This window comes from Agelaius phoeniceus, chromosome 9 (assembly GCF_051311805.1).
Source record: "Agelaius phoeniceus isolate bAgePho1 chromosome 9, bAgePho1.hap1, whole genome shotgun sequence".
NCBI lineage: Eukaryota > Metazoa > Chordata > Aves > Passeriformes > Icteridae > Agelaius > Agelaius phoeniceus.
The window spans coordinates 13,176,686-13,198,009 of record NC_135273.1 but is presented as its reverse complement, the minus strand read 5'-3'; the positions used below and the strand labels follow the sequence as shown (position 1 = coordinate 13,198,009).

General features: G+C 54.7%; 1 protein-coding gene across 1 annotated transcript; it reads right to left on the bottom strand.

The window, feature by feature from the left end:
- Positions 1-1,405: 1,405 nt before the first annotated feature.
- TLX1 (T cell leukemia homeobox 1) lies at positions 1,406-8,701 on the bottom strand. Its single transcript, XM_054637662.2, has 3 exons — positions 8,233-8,701; positions 6,399-6,600; positions 1,406-3,020 (listed from the first exon to the last, which is right to left on the bottom strand). The coding sequence occupies exons 1-3, from the start codon at positions 8,699-8,701 to the stop codon at positions 2,798-2,800; spliced, it is 894 nt and encodes a 297-aa protein (XP_054493637.2). The 3' UTR covers positions 1,406-2,797.
- Positions 8,702-21,324: the final 12,623 nt, after the last annotated feature.

Here is a 21,324-nt window from a genome sequence, read left to right as displayed (position 1 = left end):
AATTTTATAATATTGATGTGTCATAATAAGAAAATAGAAAACAGTTTAAATATCAACAGTGAGATTATTATTATTATTATTATTATTATTATTATTATTATTATTATTATTATTATTATTATTATTATTTTGTGGTTGATTTTTCCTATGCAGAAACCCTGAAAAGAAAAATACACACTACAACAAACTGTGAACCATTAAAGGTTTGTACACAGCAATGCCTCCTGAAGGAGTTTAACTTTGTAGACAAAGTTGAGTGAATGTTAAATAATAAGCTCATTCAGAATAAAAAAATCTGACTGTAGTATAAAACAGAATTCAAACAAAAGACTTGCCTGAAATTTACATTGGAAAAATATGTATTATTTTATTTTAGCATTCTTCTGGCAGTAATAATCTTTTAAAGATATTTCCAAAAATGCATGTTCTCCAAGTTCCATATTTTCCCATGTTTTTTTCCTTCTTTCCTTTTTCTGGCTTCTTTTCTCTCCATTGCTGCAGATGTTCCTCTGTGCTCTCATACACATTGGACTGCAGAACGGGAAAATCCTGCAGCACCACAGATTCTCAGCCCAGCCCTACAACAGCGGATTTCGGATGAAGCAGGCTATTCATATTCTCCCTTAACAAACTCCCCAGCAACGCTGCACCCAGAGGACCCAGCCTTGAGGAGCAAGGACTGTCCCCCACCAGGAATCAGAGCTTGGGGTGTTTTGTTGCAGATGTCCCACAGGCAGCCTGGACCCCAGGGCCACGTCAGGGGGTCCCTGCCACTGCTCGTGGCTGCCTGCCCTTTTCAGCCGTATCCTCCAACATTGTTTGCTCAGTAACTCCCAGTGCTGCAAGGAAGCAGCAGGCTGAAGCCAGCCACGGGGCTGGGAGTCTCCCCCAAGAAAGCTGATGAGAGTTTTCCCACCCATTTGATTTTCCTCTGAGAAGGGCTTGCCAGGCTGGGGACAATGTCCCGCAGCAAGGCTGAGTACAAACGAAAAACAGTGTCCCCACAATAATCCCCTGCAAGATTGTCTCTAAAATGTACTCTTGTACTTCTTTATATTCAAATTCCCCTTTTTGTATTAGTTTCAGACACAAATATCTGTAGATCTGCCTCAGCCCAGGTAAGACCTCATTCCAAGGTCTTATTCCATAAATTATTCCACACGAGTTTAAGGCTAAACCCCTGCACTAAGTCCCTGCCACCCCCAGCAAGCCCCCCAGAAAGGCTTTGATTAAAGCAAGCGCTAAATGCACTGCTGGGTTGGAGCCTGAAAATGTTTATAGGACCAGAGATTAAAACACAGCATATTACATCTGGAGCTTCCAAAGCCAAGTGGACCTGAGCAAAGTCAAATGGAAATGCTAACTCTATTTTTATTTAAAAAAAAAAAAATAGCACAGGCTTCAGCAGTAGTTGTGATCTGCTGTCTCCTCCTGGGGAACTAATAGACAGGGAACAGCAAGGCTTTAAATGATTTATTCAGTACCCTGGAGATTTTTTATTTTCTTTTTCATTTCCACATAAATTACACAAGCACTTTATAAAATGAATTCACATAAAACACCTTGTAAGTGCATAACTTAAAAAAAAAAAACAAAACAAAAAAAGCAAACAAATGAATGCCTTTAAAAATCTCACTGAAAATAGGTTTTCTGGTTGCTTGTTTGTACTAACTGCTTAAATTGGCAGTGCTGTTTTAGATTATAAGTAACTGAAAAATATATATTGTTTATATATATATATAGCTATATATTCCTGGCATTTGCTAGAAGTGCTTTGTTTAATTTTGTCTCATTCTCTTGGTACAATTAAAAGAACAACTAAGTTAAACAGCTGAGAGTGAAATCAATTTTTTGTTGTCAGGAACCACCTTCTAACTGGAAACTGATAAAATAAAACATTGGACAACATTTTGCAAATTATATGGAAATATTCCATGGAAAGAAACTGCATTACCCCCACAAACTGCCACCCAGGTCTTCTCGTTATTAAAATACTCGCTGATGGGCACAGAGTCCGTGGCAGCCAGGGACTGTTTGGGCTCTTCATACAATTGAGATATCATATTTACCGTCCTCAGGAGTCTGTCAGATCCTTCTCTTGTTCCCCCCTCGCAAGAAAAAATTAATGAAAAAGGGGAGGAGAGACAGCGAGGTGAGATCTGAAGGGTTCCCATCTGGCACAAGCAGAAATTGCTGCTGTTTCCTCCATTTGTTGCATTCCCGAACGTCTCCGGTGCGGGCAACCCAAGAAGGCTCACAGCAGAGACATGTTTCCAAGGGAGCCTTCTCCTTTTCTTTCAAGCCAACAGTTCAAAACATATATCTATATATATATCTATATATAGATATATATAGATATACATATATATATGGTTATACATAGACTCTGCACTGCCGCCAGTAGAATCCTAAGGAAGTTTTCCTCTCCCCCAGCTGGATGATCACCAGCGGCTGTGTCTGTCAGGGCTGGGCTTTTGTCTGGCAGCACGTCAGCAAGTTCAGGGTCGACACTGGAGACTTTCAGGAGAACAAAAGGATTGGGGGGAGGTGAGAAAGCATTGCTGCTCCAGCAACTCCATGGTTAGGGAGAGTTTCTGGGGTAACTTTCCTTCTTTTTGTTCCTTGTGGAGGGCTTCCCCAGCTGGATACATAGGATGCATGTGGCCAGAGGATCAGGGGGTTCCAGCCCTCCTCGGGGAGAAACAGAGTTGCTACATGTCCCACCAAGGATGCCTCGTGTCCCCCTGGGGACAGCCCCGCCAGTAGAAGGTGTAGGTGCCACCAGTGGGTGCCAGATTTATTCACAAGCAGAGGCGACCGTGGTGACACTGGTGATCTTGGTGGAGTCATCAGACCAAGGCTGGAGATTCTGAAGGGCGAAGAGAGAGGAGTTGTGGACACAGATGGGGTCAGCTTGGATGGGCTGGTTGATGGTTTTTTGGAAGGCTTCCTGCTGCAGCTGCATGAGGATGCGGTTTGCTTGCTGCCGCTCAGCCTCCCGCTCCTCCGCTGTCTGTCTCCTAGGAGAGAGGGAGCCATTAGGGGGGCCTGGGGAAGCAAGGGAAGGGTGTTGCCAGAGAGATTAACTTGTGCTGGGTTCTCATGATGTGGAAGGGCAGGGGTAGGAAAAGAGGGTGCCTTGCCATGGTATGGTCCCACATCCCCTACACAAATGGCCAGTAAAACCCATAAACTGGGATTTAAATCCCAGTAAATCCCGTAGACTGGGTCTGTCTCTCTTACTGGCCCCAGCAAAAGCACTGCTCTGATCAAAGAGAGTTGGGAACAGCCCACAGCTCTGGATTACTCTCTGCCCACAGGAAAAAAAACAAAGCAGGGACAAAACACCCGAAGTGTCACAGAACAGCATTGCAAAAGTTGTGATTCCCTGAAAACATGCTCTGGTCTAACAGCAAGAGCCAAGCATGCAAAGCCCCAGGAAGAAGCATGAAGGAGGGTGGGGTGAGACAGTGACTGGCAGTGCCACACAGCTGGGAGATGGGCAGTGTCACCCTGGATGTCCCATTTCAGCATCCAGGTTTGCCACCTTGTCTGCCATGCTGTGGTGAACAGCTGTTGAGAGCTTGGATGAAGGCAAAAACATTCCCTTAGCAAGAAGCAAAATTTCAACTAAACACTAGAAACACATATTTTAGCAGTAACAAAAATCAAAGCACAGAATATACTATCTGGAAAGGGTGAATGACAGTACTTTTCAGAACAGTTTGGACATGTGTCTGCCTGGTATGACACCAGCAGAGGTGATCCCCAAGGAGAGGGTGTTAGGGGGTCAGAAGGGGCTCTTTCAGTGTTGGTCGGGCCCTGGCTCTGGGCTGCCCAGGAGCAGAGAATGGCATAGGTAGAAATAGCCTGAATCCTCTTGTATCCACAATGGAAACGCCAGTCCTGCTTGCTTGGATGACAGGTCAGTCTAAAGTCTGCAGCTTGCACTCACCCCTACTTCACCTGGCACCTCAATTGATGCTGCTGAGTAAACCTGGGAGCAACTCACAGTGCTGGTCCCAGGATGATTCCCAAAGCATCCTCTCCCTCCCACCCCCAGGCTCAGCTGACATCCTCTCAGCAGCTTCAGTGGACCAGTGACACAGGAAATGGCAGCTTTTTAATTTAGCAGCTCGGGGGGGATGTGAGATGTCTCATCCCCTTTGGCCATGGGAATTGGAAGTGGCAGCTCTGATCTCCACAGTGGCATCTCAGAGCACAGGGCAGGGGTCCCTGGGGGAGCAGGCTGGCACTTGGATGCCAGCAATGGCCTCTGGGCACCCAAGCCTCCAGACATGCGGCCAGTGTTCCCTCCTGGGAGCAGGTAGTTCAGGGCTCAGTCCCTGTTCTAATCACTGTGTCAACATCTCACATCAGCCATCCCGGGAAGGGAAGAGCGGGCTCAGAGCTGCACCTGCCTGGGGAGCAGCTCAGTCTCTTCCTCAATGAATATTTAATGACTCCCTGAACAACAAGGAGATGCTCCAGGAGGAGGGAGGGAGCCCCAAGTCCGGGATGATCAGGAGTACCATGGCTGTGAGCACCTTGCTCCCAAGGGTTTCCCTCCTGCAAGCAGCTGGTCTAATCATGGATTCTCATCAGAATGGGATTTCCAGGTTCATACCTGCCTGGAAAGAGCTGTGTCTAAAGCAAGAGCCCAGATCAGAGGAGGGGATCACACAGATACCTCCCTGCAGCAGAGACATCCAGGCAAGGGGCGGGGGCAATACTCTTCTCCCCAATCTGCGTTCAAGCAGTTTAACTGCTCAGAGAGCTTATAGCAACTCTATTTTCTCAGATAACTTTCCACTGCCTCATTCAGGCTGAGCCTACAGCAGCACCTTCCAGCTCCCAGTGCCCCAGGAACCACTCAGAGCCCGCTGCCCAGTGCAGGGCTCTGAGGCAGGAAGCTGGGTGTGCTATCAGCCAGGGTCACCCACATCTTCATCGCAACACCCGGCAGGCAGAGATGCATACAAGCAGAACTTACATGCCTGTGTCCCTCTTGCTCAGGCCAGAGAGTCTCCCATGTCTAATGTTACAGCTGAGGTCTGGCTGCAGCCTCTCCCTTAGGCAGAAGCAGGATTTTGTTTCTCTTTACCCAGCTATTTTTTGTAAAACAAGTGAATAGGTTTGTATCTTCTGCACCTCTGCCAAAAGAGGCTGAATTTAGCCAACAGACGCAAAGAGTATTGACAGATGGATTTGCCTCACTTCCTTAGGAAACCTGGTTAGAAGACAGAGCTGACCCCATTTTGCAGGCCACAGCAGGACTGTTCCTCCTCCAGGATTCTTTTTCTGGCCAGCTAGAGACTTCCTAACAGTTGGGGAATTGAACTACCATGGATTCTCTAGGAAAGAACTCACTGGGGTTGAGAATTCACATCCCCTCTTGGTTTCAAGTTCCTTGACCCCCATTTCTTACCCAACTCCAGCATACTCAGGCAATCACTCTCCTGTTAACTCTTGGGAAGACCCTGGGGAAGTCCTTTCCCCCCATTGTGAAGAAGCTGCCTGCCTGCCCTCCAACACCCAGTGCGCAGCACCCAGCAGCTCAGCGCCCAGCCCAGGGCAGGAGATGTTCTCAGGGCTGGGGTGTCTCCCTCGGGAACATCCCGGGAACGTGCAGCTTGGGAGGGCAGGGTCACTGCGACGGAGCCCTGGAGGCTCCGTGTGAGCCCTGCCTTCTCTTCCTCTCCGGCTTTACCGACACGCCCGGCAGCAGAACAAAAAGAAAGCGTTTGGGCAAGGAGGCGCCGCGAACCCCGCGGGGACGAAAATCTCCACGCTGTGCAAAGCTCGGTACTCCGACAGCCCCGGGCCGGGGGCTCCGACTCGCCGCTGCCGCGGACAGAGGCGGGGGAGCCTCCGCACCCTCTGGTGACACTGACTGCATCCACTGCACACGTGTGGGCTCACACACGCTCATCCCCGTGGCATATCCGCACGCGTTTTTGCACGCAGGTCAGGTGTGCTCACACGGCCCGCAGCACCCCGCACTCGCGGGGCTGTGCTGTACACTCACACCCCCGTGCACGCTCACACACACACACACACGCATAAACACACTCACAAACACACACACACACATACACGCTGTTTGCGGGCACACACGGGCACGCGTGGCCTTCACACTGACCGTGCAGTTACACTCTCGTGTCCTGCTTGCACACACGCTCGCAGGTGTGCACGCAGCTCATGCACACACACACACACACCGCTGTGCATGCACATGCACGTGTACACACACAGTCACATTCACACTCACAGGGGGCTTGCACGCCTCTGCGCTGCCATCAGGGCTCCTGGCAGAGCTGCTGGCAGAAAGGTCTGTCCAAGATCTGTCCCCCCCCGGACTGCCCCACCCCGGTCTACCGAGACCCCCGGTTCCTCACCTCCACTTGGTGCGCCGGTTCTGGAACCAGGTCTTCACCTGGGCGTCCGTCATCTTGAGGGCCTTGGCCAGGGCAGCGCGCTCGGCCGAGGCCAGGTATTTCTGCCGGTGGAAGCGCTTCTCCAGCTCGCAAATCTGCAGCCGGGTGAAGGAGGTGCGCGGCTTCTTCTTCTTGGGGGGCGTGCGGTTCTGGTAGGGGTGACCTATACGGCGTGTTACAGTGAAGGGTGAGAGGGCCACTGGGGGGGACACGGGAGGAGGGGGGATGAGAGGCAAAGAAGCAAGCAGCGACACATCAGCAGAGGGGCTCCGGCTCCCGGCCGCTGGGCTGGGGACAACCCCCCACCGCTCCGAAGCCGCGGCTTCCCCGCCGACACCCACGCACGAGCTGCAAAAACTCGGCGGCGGCGGCCCCGCGTACCGGGAAGGCCCGGCGGCCTTTCCTGGGTGCTGCGGGCACCCGCCGGGCACCGCTCGGCTCCGGCGGAGGGGAAGGTGGCCGCTTGCTCGGCCAAGCGCCCGCCGGGGAACGGGGGCTCAGCAGCGGCAGCCGGTCCTGGCGCCGGGCCGGGGCTCCGCGCCCCGTGCCAAGCGGGTTCGGGATAATTTCGTTTAGGCGCGGCGGTAACGCCATCGTCCCCGACCCCAGTGCCTCGTACAGGGAAGTACAGTCCCGGACTGGAAACTGGAGTCGAAATTTGTTGTTCTGTTTGTTTGTTCCTTTTTTTGTTTTGTTTTAAATATATATGGTTTTGTTTGGATTTGTTGGTTTGATTTTTTTTTCCAACCTCACAAAAAAAAAAAAAAATGAAAAGTCACATTGTGTCTAAGCCAGGAACAAACTGAATGAAATTCAGTCAGGTGCTTGCCAGGGGAACAGGGCGTTCGTCCACCCGCGGCCGTGCCCGAACCCAGCGCCATCGGGTCGAAATTAAACGGGAACTTTCAAAAATCGGGCCTCAGTTTCCGCCCTCGGGAAGCGGCGCTGATTTCCCCCCGTTCTAATTTCGTTCCTTTTGTTCGTTTGTTTGCGTCTTTTTTATTTATTTCTTTTCCTTCGAGTTTTTGCTTTGTTAGTGCCGAAAGACGAGCCCAGCTACACCCGAATACAGTGGCGAGGCCGGGAAGCGGCTCTAGCCGAGCCCCGCTCTGCTCGGGTCTGCAAAATGTCCCATTTGGTGGGGAAAAATGCTGAGCCGAAACCCGCAACCGGGGAAAGCCAGCTCGGTAAAGAAAGGCAACGGGACGGCCTTCCCGGGCAGGTTAGGGCCGGGGCCGCCTGTCTGCCTTCCCGCCGGCCGGGCCGTGCTTCCCAAAACTCTCAGTTTTGAAGGAAAGTTTCCCCGGGTCTGGCTCGGGCGGCAGGGATTGGGCAGCCGTGCCCGGGGCTCGCGGGAGGTCGTGTATGGAGTTTACCATCCCTTTTCCTCTTTGCCCGCCTTTGCCGACCCGTACGCGGGGAAAAAAATGTAAAAAACCTACACCAAACTAATAAATAAATAAATAAAAAGGAACTAAAACAACAACAACATAAAACCCCCCATACATAAACAATCAATCCAACCAAAATATCAAAACAAACAAACAAAAGGAAACACAACTCATTTAGGGGGGACTGGATATGTCTCATTTCCCACCCCGTCTTGCTTTTGGCCTCCTCCAGGACCAGCTTCCCAGGACCATCCCGGCTGCTTTCTCCACCCGGCCGGAGAGATTCCCGGCTGGATCCTGCGTGCCCCTCTGTTCACCGGTTGTCGCGCCGAGGCCGGGCGGCGGGGGACGAAGCGGGGCGGCGGGTGCAGAGAGAGAAAGGGGGTCCCGGTGGCGCAACTCACCTGTGAACCTGTCTTTTGTGTACCGCCTGTTGCTCTCCATCCAGGGGAAGGTGAGCCCCGTGAGGCTGTTCATGCCGTTCACCGCCGGCACGGCGGCTGAGAGGGGCTGGTGGACGCCGCCGGCCACGGGGCGATGGGCCGGGACGCGGATCACGCCGCCGGCCGAGCTCAAGGTGTTGCCGTTCATGCTCACCGCCATGTTCACGTTGTAGGAGCCGGGCAGGCCGCCCATGCTGCAGGAGGTGCCGGTGTAGGCGCCGGCCGCGCCGCCGCTCGCTCCGTAGCCACCCGTGACCGTGTTATAGGCGCTGCCCACGATGCAGCCCAGCCCGTAGTCCGCCGAGTCCTGCAGCCGCGGGTGCGACACCATGCAGCTGCCCGGCTCCGACGTGTTGAGGATCTGGTCGATGCCGAAGCTGATGGGCTCGGCTTGCCCTTGGTGCAGGTGGTGAGCCCCGAGGTGCTCCATGCCGCCGCTCGGGCACCGGGGCCGGACCTCCGCCCCGTGCAGGGCAGCGCAGCCCCGCACCGCCCCGAAACCGGCAACGGGGCCGCACAGAGCCGGGGAACGCCGGCTACGCGCTCAGTCCCATAGCACGACGGCAGAGCACCCCAAGAAACGCCAGCAGAGCCACGCAAGGCCGGGGCACGGCAGCCACACGCTCAGCACGAAGACACAGCAGCACAGCCATGCGCAGCCCAGGTACAAGAGTGAAACACCCCCGCAGCCCGGGACACGACAGCCGTGCCCGGCGCGGCACAGGACACAGACACTGGAGACACAACCGCGCCACGCACACCCGACAGCTTCCAGGAGCGGAGACCGACACCCCAGCCACGCACACTGGTCCCGCTCCGATGAGACCCAGCACCCCCAGGTACCAAGACACGTCGGGAACCTCTCACCCAGGACGCACAGACGTACGCACGGACACACACACACACAAGGGTGCCCCGGGGACCCCTTGCCGCGGCGGGCGGTGGGGAGCCGGGAGCCCCGCGGAGCGGAGCGCGGCGGATTGTGAGTGCGATCGCCCGCCGCCCCGCTTGCCCATCAATCACCCTACCCAGGGCCTACTGCTGCAGGCCCTCACTCTCCATTGGTTGGATGCTGAGAGCAGCCCAGTGAATGACAGCAGAGAAGAGCACACAAGAGGAGTTTCTTCTTCCCCAGCCCCCTCTCGCACCCCCCCACCACCAAAAAAAAAAAAAAAAAAAAAAAAAAAGGAAAAAAAATCACCGCCCTTCTCGGCCTTATAAAGTGAGCGCTGGGTGAGCGCAGGGCACTGCGGGGGCGAAATAGTGGCTGATATCGGGCGGCAGAGCGGGGTCGTTTGGTCCTAGAGTTTGTGGCTGCGGACTGCTGGGAAGGGGGATCTTGGCTGCCAGGCCCCGCAGGAGAATCAAGCCGAGGCTGCGATCCCCAAGGGCTGCCGCTGATCCCGAGCGAGGGCTGAAGCCGGAGGATCCCCTTCTGGTGGGGTCCCAGACCCGCCGTGCCCCTTTGTTCCGGAAGGGTGCTCCCAATTTCATAAGTCAGCGCCTTCCAAAAAGCCGCGGAGGAGGCGGCTCTCCCACCACCAGACCCCTGAGCAGGGACACGGGGACTTTGAGAAGGGCACCCCACAAGTGCCCGGACCCATGGAAGGGGTGGGATGGGAGGAGACGAGGGGCTCCTGAAGCGCACTTTCCCCCGGAGAACCGAGGCGGGGCTCATTTCCCCGATGAGGACGACGGCAGGCCCCAGCTGCGCCCCACGGGGCAGCGGACACCGCTGACAGAGCACCCGCCACTGCTGGCCCCACCGCCTGCTGCCGCCGTCCCCTCCCGCTCCTGCCCGCGGGGAGATGAGTGTTCCCGTTAAAGAAAAAAAAAAATAAAATTAAAGTTTAAAACAACATGGAAATGAAAGCCGCTATTGCAATTTCTGTAAAACTTGCTGTGGCCCTGGCCCGTCGGTGCCTGCTCTGCACAGCCGGGCCGGCGTCAGGGCCGCCGATGGGACCGGGCACTGCCGTCTCCTTGCATCCGGCCTCCCACTGCTGCAGACCGGCGCTGCCCAGTGCGACCCAGCGCTCCCGGCCGCGGCGGCAGGGTTTTGCCCGGTAGTTTGTGCTCTGCCCGCCTCATCCTCCCCGCTACGGGCTGCGACCGGCCCTCCAGGCCCCCTCCTCCCTGGCTGGGGCAAAGGCTGCCCTTCTCGTCTCCAGCGTGCCCGTGGTTTAGTGGCCACAAAGGACCGTGGGGATCCCACAGGACAGCCTGCTCTGGGGTATCCCCCTCACGAAACAAACGGCACTGGCATGAAGAGTCGTGTCTGTGCACTCAGGTACACCTCCTCACTCATCACCAGCTATATCATCCCATCCTCATGCTCACACTCCCAGTGTTGCACACAAGCTCACAGGCACACTCATGAGCTCACAAACACCCATGCTCACAGTCACGCACATTCCCTTGCACACACACCGACGTTTGTGCAGTTATTCAAATGCTCCACACACTCGCAGACAACTACAATCCCCTGCACACACAAGTTCTGACACACGTTCTCATTCACGCCTTCACAGCTGAATGTATTCACACCCACAGTCACTCCCACAACAGGCAGTAACACAGCCCAGTTCCTGTGCCTTCAGACACCCCCAGACACTCACACACTGACACACCAGTGCTGGTGGGTTCCTGCCACCCTCACCCAAGCCACAGCCCCGCTGTGGTACCCCAAGACCCGTCGCTGTCACCACAGCCGCCACCACAGCCCCTCACGGGAAGGCTGTGGAGACAGGGGGCGGCAGCAGCAGCCACAGCCTCCCCTCGGCCCCGTGCCCGGCCGGTGCCCAGCCAGCCTGCCCCCGCCACCACCCAGCCCTGCCTGCCCGCTGGGGTCGGATTTCCCCCCTCCTCCCAGTACCTGCCTCAGTTCTTGACTTCTGAACTCTTCAGGGAACTCGCTGGCGCCAGCTCCATCAACCAAAGTCCTTGTGGTTAGGAGGAGCTGGGAGAGGAGGGAGGGAGCGAGGGCTGGGGCCAGCCGGGGCCGGGAGGCTGCCCTCGGGCAGGGGCCCTTCTTGTCCCACAGGACTGCAGCTGCCTTTCCCCTTCCTCAGGATATGCCTGAGCTTCTTCTCCTGCCCCTTGTCACACAGGAGATGTGGGGCAGAGTCTACTCACCTGCCCTGAGCATATCAGGTTGTCTCCACAGGGAAGCAATAAAAATGCCATGCCGGTCCTGCACAGTGCCACAAAGCCCCCTGCAGTGAGCTCTGACACCCAGAGGGACGCAGATCTGCTGCCAAGTCCTGGGACCCAGGAGATGCCCCTCTCCAGTAAATAAGACAGCTGCCTGATGCTGCTTGCACATCCCAAAGGCCCCAGCTGATGCCAGGAAAAGCCTTGGCCTCCCCTGTGCCAGGGATCCCCCAGGCTGAGCAGATGCTGAAGGCCCCAGAGGGACTGGCCTCCAGAAATCAGAAGGTCACCACCAGTGATTCAGTCTGGTTAGTGAGGGTCACAGCCCCCAGCTGCTGAGCTCAAGGTAGAGCTTTGGGCAGTAAAACTTGTCAGGAGACAGATAACAGGTAAGTCAGAATTCCTTCTGGCCAGCACCCAGTGAGGACAAAGGAGAGGAGCAGGCAGGGCTAGGTCCTGACAGGGATTCAAAATTTCTGGAAATCAGTAGGAATTATTGATGAGTTTGGGGATGATGCAGAGCCCTAGGATTTATTCCCTGCATAAGCCAGACTTCACTTGCATCCTTGAGAAAGCCACACAGCTCCTGGCACTGGAAGTTTGGGCACTGCACATCTAAGCTCCAGGGCAACACCCAGTTGAGATGTCCCAGTTCAAATTGCTCCTGGCCCTTAGGCTCTCCAGGGCTGTGGCTTGAGCAGTACTGTAGAGCACAAGGCTCTGGAAATGTCCTCTCAATTAATATATGGGTTTTGCCTCCCTAATTTTGAGGCTAAAGAGGCCGTGCTTCAAGCTCACACACTGAGATATGTCAAGGTCAGTCTTGGTGCTTTCAGGTTCACATCCCAATGGGAGAGTCTACAAGGACCAGCACCCACTTGGAGATGCATCCAGTGAGCCTACAAATGGATCCCTGGGGTGGGGGCCAGAGGCACCCCAGCCCAGCTGCCTCTGCCTGGATCTGCAGTCAGTATGCTTCCATTTGCTGAGGGCTGGATTTGTCACTCTTTGCTAGGACTCTAAATGCCAGGCCCTGCAAAAAATAATTCAGATATCACACTCTAGGCAGAGCCCAGGGAGACGGACATTCCCAGATGCTTCCCCAAACTGCTGCTTCAGTTCTTAGTTCTGTACAGAGAAATCCTGTTTTGTGGGAAACACCAATAAGGTGGGTCAGACCTCCTTGGAGGCAGACAAAAGTCTCCAATGCAGGAGCTGACACGTGCACTAAGTTGCTGCAAAATTCATACCTTAAGGAAGCCCAGTGTCCTTGCCCTCCACTACTCCAGAGCATCTGACCTCCTTCAGGTATCCACAGCCACTGTCCATATTCCTGCAAGCCTTGAAACTTTTGTCCCCCTTCACCTACCCCAAACAGCTGCTGGGACAACTTCATTTCTAAAATGGTGTTTTAATCCTGCCCCAGATGAGGGTTGAGGGCCCAGTTTATCCATGCTAGGAAATAACAATTAAGATGAGGGTTCTTCCTGATGCATAAGGCTCTCCCTCCCCACGAAGTGCCCAGGGATCCTTTCTCAGGTTCTCTCATTGATCGTGTGCATCTGCCTCCTGCTAGCAGAGAGGAGCAGCCCAGCCAGGGCCTGACCTCCACCCTCCACTCCCCTTTTTTCCGGCTTTGCTGGCTTGCCGGGGCTCCTCTTGGCCCCTGAGCTCCTTTGCAGCTCGGGGCTCCCGGGAGTTTGGCATCGCAAGCTGCCTCTCTGCCTCGCAGCTGCTGGCCGGGACACCGCTGCGAAATACAAGCCCTCCTGAGGGGACCGGGGACAAAAGTGGTGTGTCTGGGACCTTGGCAAGATCCCAGCAAAGCCCATTGGGCTCGGTCCGAAAACTGCGCTTCGAGCAGTGCTTTCCAGAACCTTTAATATTCTCTATATTGCTGAAAGGAGAGTGAGCAGCCCTGCCGCGGGCAGGTGCACGGCGAGGAACACCCCTCAGCAGAAGGGTGCACCCCGACTCCATCCCTGCCTCGCTTCCTTGCGTCGGGGCTCCCCAGCTCGGCTATTGTCCAGCTTTCTGCGCGTCCGTCACCTCCCGCATCCCGCGCTCTCCCGCCACGGCCCCTGTGAAATCCATTGCGGCGGAGGCGCCGGTGCGGTCTCGGGCTGCGCACGGGGGCTGGCGGGAGAGCTCCGGGGCCAAGACGGCCCCGTCGGGGTTCCCTCGCCTCTCCCTGGAGCGGAAGGCGCGGTGCCCGCTGCCGTCGGGGCTCTATCCCTCAGCGCTGCCGCCCGCACGAAGTTATACCTCAGGTGTCGCGACAGACGCCGATAGCGAAGCAGAACGGCCCCCGCACCAACCGGCCTGGCTCCCGCGGGGCCGTGGGCTTCCCAACGGGAAATCTCGTTTTCCGCAACTCCCACCGAGACCGAGCCCGCACGGACGGCGGCGCCTTTTCCCGGGCTCACGGTCCGCGGGAAGGGCGGCCTGCGCTTCCTGAACGTTAAAAGCAATTAACACCATTTGGGGAATTTTTAATTGCTCTATAAAGCACGCTGTAAATAATTACTCCCAGCTCTGTTGATCCCCCGAATACGCACTGACAGTTGTAATTTATGGCTTTGGAAACGTAGTCCCGTGCATTCAGCATAACTCCTTATTACAGTAATGACTTAGCGCCGCTGCACTTAATGAGTATAAAGTGCCCGGCGCAGCGGGAGCCGCAGCATCGCACGAACTTCGCCCGCAACGATATTTCTCCCCTTTATGGTTACAAACGACCGAGGGGCTACGAGTTAATACGGCGGAGAAGGAGCGGCGGGGCCGGCTCCCCGCTCTGTCAACGACATCTCCCGGGGCAGTAGTTATCTACCAAAAATAAGTATTCAGAGCAGTCCGCAAACTGCCCCTTCACCCTCCTGTAGCCCCTGGCTTCTTGGAGAGAACGAGTTCAGCGTGGGGATGTGCAGGGTGACGACTCATCGCACCTGTGGGCGCAAGCAGACGGGATCGGCACCGTCTCTCTGCCTCCCGCCTCCCGCTGCCCTGGGACTGACCAGCTCCATGCAACAGGCCGCGGGTCTCTCGTCCTTGCGGATCCTCCCCAGACGGGGGTACCCGCGGCGGGGGGAGATGGGGTGGTGGCCGGTGGGACCCGCCGTGCCCGGCGGCGCCCCATGAATATTCAGTGTCGCCGGTTGCCGGAGGAGCATCTGCCAATAAATTATTGGTCCTGCGGCACCAGCCCCTCTCTCCACCGTGCAGAAATGCGTGTAATCCCATTAGCCCCGTCCCCTTGGCCACCCGCCCCGCACCAGCCCCTCCGTAATGAACGGCGTCTGGCCGCCACCCCCGAGGGCATCGACGTCAGTGGGGGACATCGGGGGCTCTGCCCCGTTATTAACTCACAGTTTAATTACACTCCCCGTGGCAGCAAGGGAGCAGACATGGGCTGGTCACCCGCGTCCCTCCGCAGCCTCCCCCTGGGTCTCCCCCACTCCGAGAAACTCTGACCCCGGCGACAGCCAGGCCCTTCGCGACACAGAGGATGGCAATGGGGATACGGGCCGGTCCTGCGGTGCCCCTCACCCACGGGGGCTGCTCACTGCCGCCGGCCCCGGCTGCCGGCAGCTGCCCTGTTTGCTCGCCCGCCGGGGAAGCGGCGGCCTCTTTGTCTCCCCCCCGCCCCGAGCCTTAGGCCTTTTCCCCATCAGACAAAGTCCTGTTTTGCCAACAGATTTGTGTCTCTCTCCTCCCCGGCCCCCCATCTTAAAAGCCGCCCTCGGGGGCAGGGGCGCAGGCAGCTCCCATCGCCGGGCAGGCGGGAAGCGGCCCGCCCTGCCGGCTCCGCTAACAGAGTAGCTTTCACTAATGAATGAGAAGATCCGATAATAATGGTCTTAATTATTGCAAACATTGTTACGGGCTTAGCTCTAAAAACCTCCAAACCCTCCTCGGTAAATCCTCGCGTTTGTTTGTTTATTTCCTCCCTCTTTTCCCCTCCCCGAGGTCAATTAGTACGCAAAAAGCAAATACAAATTATGATAGAACCAATGGGTAAACTTAAATCTAATTTGCTGCTGTTTGCATAAGCCTTTGGAGAGGAGAGCCGGGCAGGGGGGACTGCCCCGTTCCCCCCAGGCAGCTGAGCACAGGTGGGTGGCTGCGGGGCGAGTCCCTGCCGTGCCCGCGAGTCCCTTCCGTCCCCGAAGTCAAGAAACTCCGATGGGTTCAGGCGCTTTTCCTTATTTACACTTGTCTTTTTACAAGTGATTCGTATATGGTCTGTAAATAAACAGAAAATATTCTTGTACCTAAGGAAAGTACCGACAAACTTCAACACCACCGATTATAACTTACAGTAATTTTTGACCTAAGGATTTTTTCTTGACATGTACATACTGTATGTAATCGAAGTTAACATTTGTGAAGTTTTTATACCTTTTCTTTTATGACATTTTGAAGTACGATTTTTGAAATTAACAGTTGACAGAGGAAAGTCTCCTAGCAAAGGAGACTTTCCCTGCTCACCATTTAACTAATTTTTGCACCTGTACTCATTGCTGACGTTAAGAATATATTCAAATTCTGTCAGGGCACCTAAAAACTTGCCGCAGCGCTTGTCATTTGCAGCACAGATATTAGCCGTGGCATAAAATCGGGGAAGTGATCTAGAAATAGGAAATCATGGGGGTTTCCGAACCCTAAGTCTCCCCTCGTGGCACCACCTGCTCCCCGCGGGTAAAACGCTGAGCGAGTGCCAGCCTGAGACCGATGCCTGGGGATGGGGAGCGCCAAGGCTTATCTCTATTTAAACACGATTGGCCACTGACGCAAAGAGTCATCTGCACACTTGTGAATTTAATCAATTATTTCCAGTTTTCACTTTCGTATTAAGTGTACTTTCCACCTGTAATTCGTTGTAATAGCCAGTGCTACAGCCTCTCGATTCACCAAGTGACCACGGGGAGAAGTCAGAGCCGACTCCACCCCAAAGGTTTTGCGGATGTTTTTGACTGCCCAAGCGGAATGCCGAAAATCAGCTTAGAGAGAGCCCGACAGAAAACAAACATTAAACACGGTGTGTAAACATAAATCGGGAAGAGTCGGTGACACCAGTTTCCCAGTTCCGCGCACATCACCAACGGCTTTGAATTGCCAGTGCCGGCAGGACCGGGGCTTGCAAAAGCTCGCTGTTCCGTGTCATTGCTCCCTCCACTTTCCGGAGCGGGAGCTCCCGGGACCCCAGAAGAGCCCACCGTGCCTCGCTGGCCGGTCAAGGTCACTCACGGATACCGGGGCATGAAGGGATGTGGATTTTTATAGGTGGGGAAATGAGCTGTGATTTCTGGAGACAAATACTTCAGCGCTCCGATGGAATGGAGCTACCCGAGGCATTCTATAATCTTCCAAGACAGTTTTCTCCTTTTCCTAAAGGAAACAGGGACAACTTCCAGCAGCTCATCCTCTGCTGTGAATTTTCCCCAAATCTGCAAGTGGCAGGAGCTGAGGTTTCAGAGATGGAGGGGAAAGTGCCCACACAGATCAGAGCTCCCAGAGTCGAGATGCTGTACCCTGGGCAAAGCTCCTCTCCTCAGGCTGTGAGGTCCGACACAGAGATGTGGGGCTGGTTGTGGGGATTTCAGTCCTAGGAGAAATCCTGATCTGTCTTCCCGTTCAGAGGGGAGCATCCTCCGAGCCGAGCCTCGAGTGCAGCCTCACCGAAGAGCCCCCGCAGGTCCAACCAGAAATAAGAGCTAAGGCAAGGCAGCGAGTGAGCTCGCAGCAGGGTTTGCAGAGAGATGCTGGGGGAGCTCTGGGGTCTGACACAGCCTGGTGCAAACCCCTCATCCATTCCCCAGCCTCGCTCAGCTCCAGGAGCAGCTCAACGGCAAAGCTGGAGTTTTGACAGGGCACTGAACCTGCTGCAAAGGAAACGGCAGCTTTGACATCCCCTTCATCCTCCCAGCAGATCTTTTCCCCTTTTTCCCAGGATTTTTACTGCTCACAGGAGATGAGTCAAGACATTTCCTTCTCCCCTTTCATAAATATTGCATCTCCCAAATGCAATTACCAAGGGCGAAGCAACACAAGTGTTTGCTAAATAAGATTATGTGATAATGTATTTTATGCCTGTGCTGTGACACCAGACAATCCCCCTATTAATAACAGCTCAATGAGATGTGGAAGTTCTTAACAGGGTGCTTTGGGGGATTTTTTTAAATTTTTTTTTTTTTTCACCATGGGAAAGGCAAGCACAGTACCATAGCATCAGTTGTGTGGGAGGAAGAGCAATTCCGGGCACCAATTAAAATAGCAAGTGGAGCTGCAAGCAGCCCAGTTGTTCTGTAAATAACACATGGACTGGTTAGAGGTCCTGCTAACAGAGTGTAAATCTCTCACAGACTTTCATAATGCAGCTGGCCTAGAAAGGTTTGTGCACATTGCCACGGTCCTGTGAATGAATTAGCGCCTAACTAGGAGTATTTGGGGACCCTGTAGGTTTATCAGAAGTGCTCTGTGCCAGCCTATCCATCTCAAACTATTAATGGCAGGCCTCACCTCTCCCTGAGACAAGACAAGAACAAGAAAAGCAATAACAAATCCACCCCTTGGTTCAACTTCCCTCAGCTGGAATAACTCAGTCAAAATATCCCAATCAAAACTCTCCTCTGGTGGGATCTCTCCAGATCTCACCTTTATCTGCTTGTTTTTCCTTTTCTCCAGTGGCCATGTCCATCTGCCAACTCCTATTGACCCATCCATCCCTTGTGGTCCTCTGCCTCTCTCATATGACTCTCTGTGTGTCCCTTTGCATATGGCCAAAAGCAACTGGGGATGCTGGCTGCCCACCCTGAGACACTGTGCTGTGACCCCTATTTAGGGAGCCCTTTGAAAACTCTGTACTGCAAAGCCCAAGCTCTCTCAGTGGTCCCTGGCCCCAGCACCCACATGTTAACATAAAAGCACCAGCCCCCGGGTCCACCCACCTGCACAGCACCCAGCAGCCCCAGGGTGCCTTTGCAGGACGCTGGGGACACGCAGAACATCGCCTGTGCTGAGCTGCCCTCAGGGCATCACGCTGCAAGCGTGGGCAGCCCCAGGCATCCAAGTCAGGGATTTCCCTGCGGACTTTTTCTGCTTCAGCCCTTGAACTGACACAGATTCCCCCCCCAGAGTCGCTGGCCGGAGCTTGGTCCTCTGGGTGGCAGAGCCATCATCCCCATGTTGATGCAGACAGGGTGACACATGAGTCCTTTGCCTTCTTTGATGCTTCCAGGGTAAATTCCTCCAGAGTCTGCAGAGTTTGGGCTCTCTATTTCACATTAGCACTAGTTTGTAGCTGCCCTCTGGCCCCTGGGGTGGAAGGTCAATCCTTTATTTACTTAGTCCCTCACTTAGTTCATCTGCAGCCCTCTCGTTGCCTTGCATAATAGGCACAAAATGGGCTGCTAAGCCGCTCTCTGGCCATGAGCCTGCACTCCTCAGCTCCTGTGCCCTGGAGAAGTGTGTTGCCTTCTCTGGGTGATATCAGTGCCACACAGCAAAGCAGGCTGGGCAGGCAGCAGCTCTTTCCTACACGGGGGCAAGATCTGATCCAGCACAGGATGAAATAAGGGGCACACACACTTCCAAGCTCTGACATGCCTAGGCTGAAGGTCACAAATGGCATAGGAAAATCATATCCCTGGCATCACACCTGTCCTGGCAGTTCCTGTGTGCTGGTGTCTCTAGAGCTGATCTTTGCTGCCTGTAGAACAGCACTGTCCCTGGGCACTGCAGTATCCTGGTGCCATTGCCCTCTTGGGGTGACTCAGGTCCTGTCCTGAGCCCATCAGATGCTGCTGCACCTGCGAGAGCTTCATCAGGCAAAGCCAGGGTCCCGTGCTGAGCTGGGCAATGTGCCAGCTCCAGGCTCCAAGCCCAGCACAAGCAGCCAGCTCCCTGCTGCCAGCACCCTCTCTGCTGTTAGAGCAGGCCCAGGACAAGAGAGCCTGGTGGGTCCCAGCCATGTCCTGCACCCCCCAGGATGGCTAATGGACTCAGAGACAGAAAGTTCCCCAGAAGCAGAGAGGTACAGATCAGGAGGCCAAGTACAGTTCTCCAGCTGCAGCAGGCCACAAACCCAGCAGCTTTCAAACCTTGTCTGCCTGCATGAGCCCAGAGAGTGGCATTTTCCCAGTCCTGTCCCACCTGGGGACAGCCACCACCGAGCATCTCTCCCCTTGTTAGGGATGCTGCAGCTCACTGTGGTGCAGCTGAGCCTGACCTCAGCTCCCTGCTGTCTGCAAGGAACATCAAACCAAAGTAATCAATAGTAGCAAACAAGCTGTATGAATATCTAAATGGTTATCAAATCATTACCATTGAATATCAGCCATATTAAAAAGGTAAATAAAAATATTTCTAAAGCCCACCCACACTTGTGCTGGGTTAGGCTCTGAGGAAGCAGATGAGAGAGCTTGACTCTCTCAGAGGAGAGCAGATGTCTGCACAGGAGCTGGAATAGAGCCTTGGCTCCCACCCTCTCCAGCAGCAAGGGACCTGTGGTGCTGCTGCAGGCACTGCTGCCTGCAAGGAGTGGAGGGGTTTTCCAAGGTTCAGCCAAAAGCAGAGACAAAAGGAGTTTCCTTGAGGACTCCAGGCACTGGGAGGGAAGTGTGCCCTTTGCCTGGGTGCACCAGGCTGGGTGTTTATTCAGGTCCTGCAGAACAATGCTGCAGCCGGAAAAACAACCTCCCCCCTGCCCTAGGCCGGGCTGGAGGGGCTGTGTGTGTCCCCTGAGCTTGTCCCCTGGGTGGGTGAGCGGTGCCTTGGCTCACAGCCATGCTGATCATGTTTGTCACCACAGGGGCCTTTTTCTTTTTTTAAATCTTTGTGTTTCCGTGATCTCCCAGTGCTTTGGATGACAGGAAGTGGAGCTTCTTGGAGAACAGGTCAGGGATTTGGGGAGTTTCAGGCTGGGAAGGAACACAAACTCATCTGTCCTGACCTCCCACTGCAGCCCTGTGCCACAGCATCCTCTGGCTGCAGGAGTGATGGCTATAACCTGTCACAGGCTGCACCAGAGTTCCTCTGGAGCAGGGAAATTGCCCCTGTCCAACAACTGAGACCCTGCTCTTGGGATCCCAGCAAGCCCCAAAGCTGGGTGTGGTGACAGGAGGGGAAGGAAGAGTGACAGCAGCCAGTGCTGTGGTCTGTGCTTCAGCCAGTCCAGACTTCCAGAGGGCAGAGGCTTCCCAGGACACCTGCAACCCAGGGATGGTGGGGTCTCAAGGCAGCACTAAGCTAAGCTCTAACATCCCCTGCACAGCCACCTTTGCCAGGAGAAATCAGCCAGATGGGAGCAGTACCCTTGCTGAGAGTTACCCAGACAAGGCTGAGCCATGCCCAGCATTTAGCAGGGCTAAAAATGCTCACAACAGTTTTTATCAGCTGCAGGAGGCTGCAAGGCAGTGATCTGCCTCTGGACTGAGTGCTCCTGGTGTTCCCTGAGTGAGATGTGTTCCCACTTTGATTGCATTACAGGATGTGACAAGCTGATCCCTGCCAGGAAATTAATGAGCCCCAAACACCTTGCTCATCCATCACCACCCCAATCAGCTGCTTAACACACTGCCCACCCCGGCCACACAGCCAGCACTGCTGGTCACTGAGACCCTGGAAACCACTTCCCAAGGACCTAAGGTTGCTGCCAGGCTGGCAAAGGGCCCAGGCCACCATCAGGCCAGCACATCCCAGCTCTCCTCACACCCCAGCAATGGCTCTGGTGCTGACACCTCCCTCCAGGCCATTCTGTCTGACCAATGCCTGTTTTCCCTGCCCGTTGCCCATAGGAACCCCTGAGGCCACCGTGGTCCTCAGTACCAAGGCCATGGGGAAATGCCCTGAGTACCTGCAAACACAAATCTCATATTTGGCAATGACTAGGGCAGGTTAACA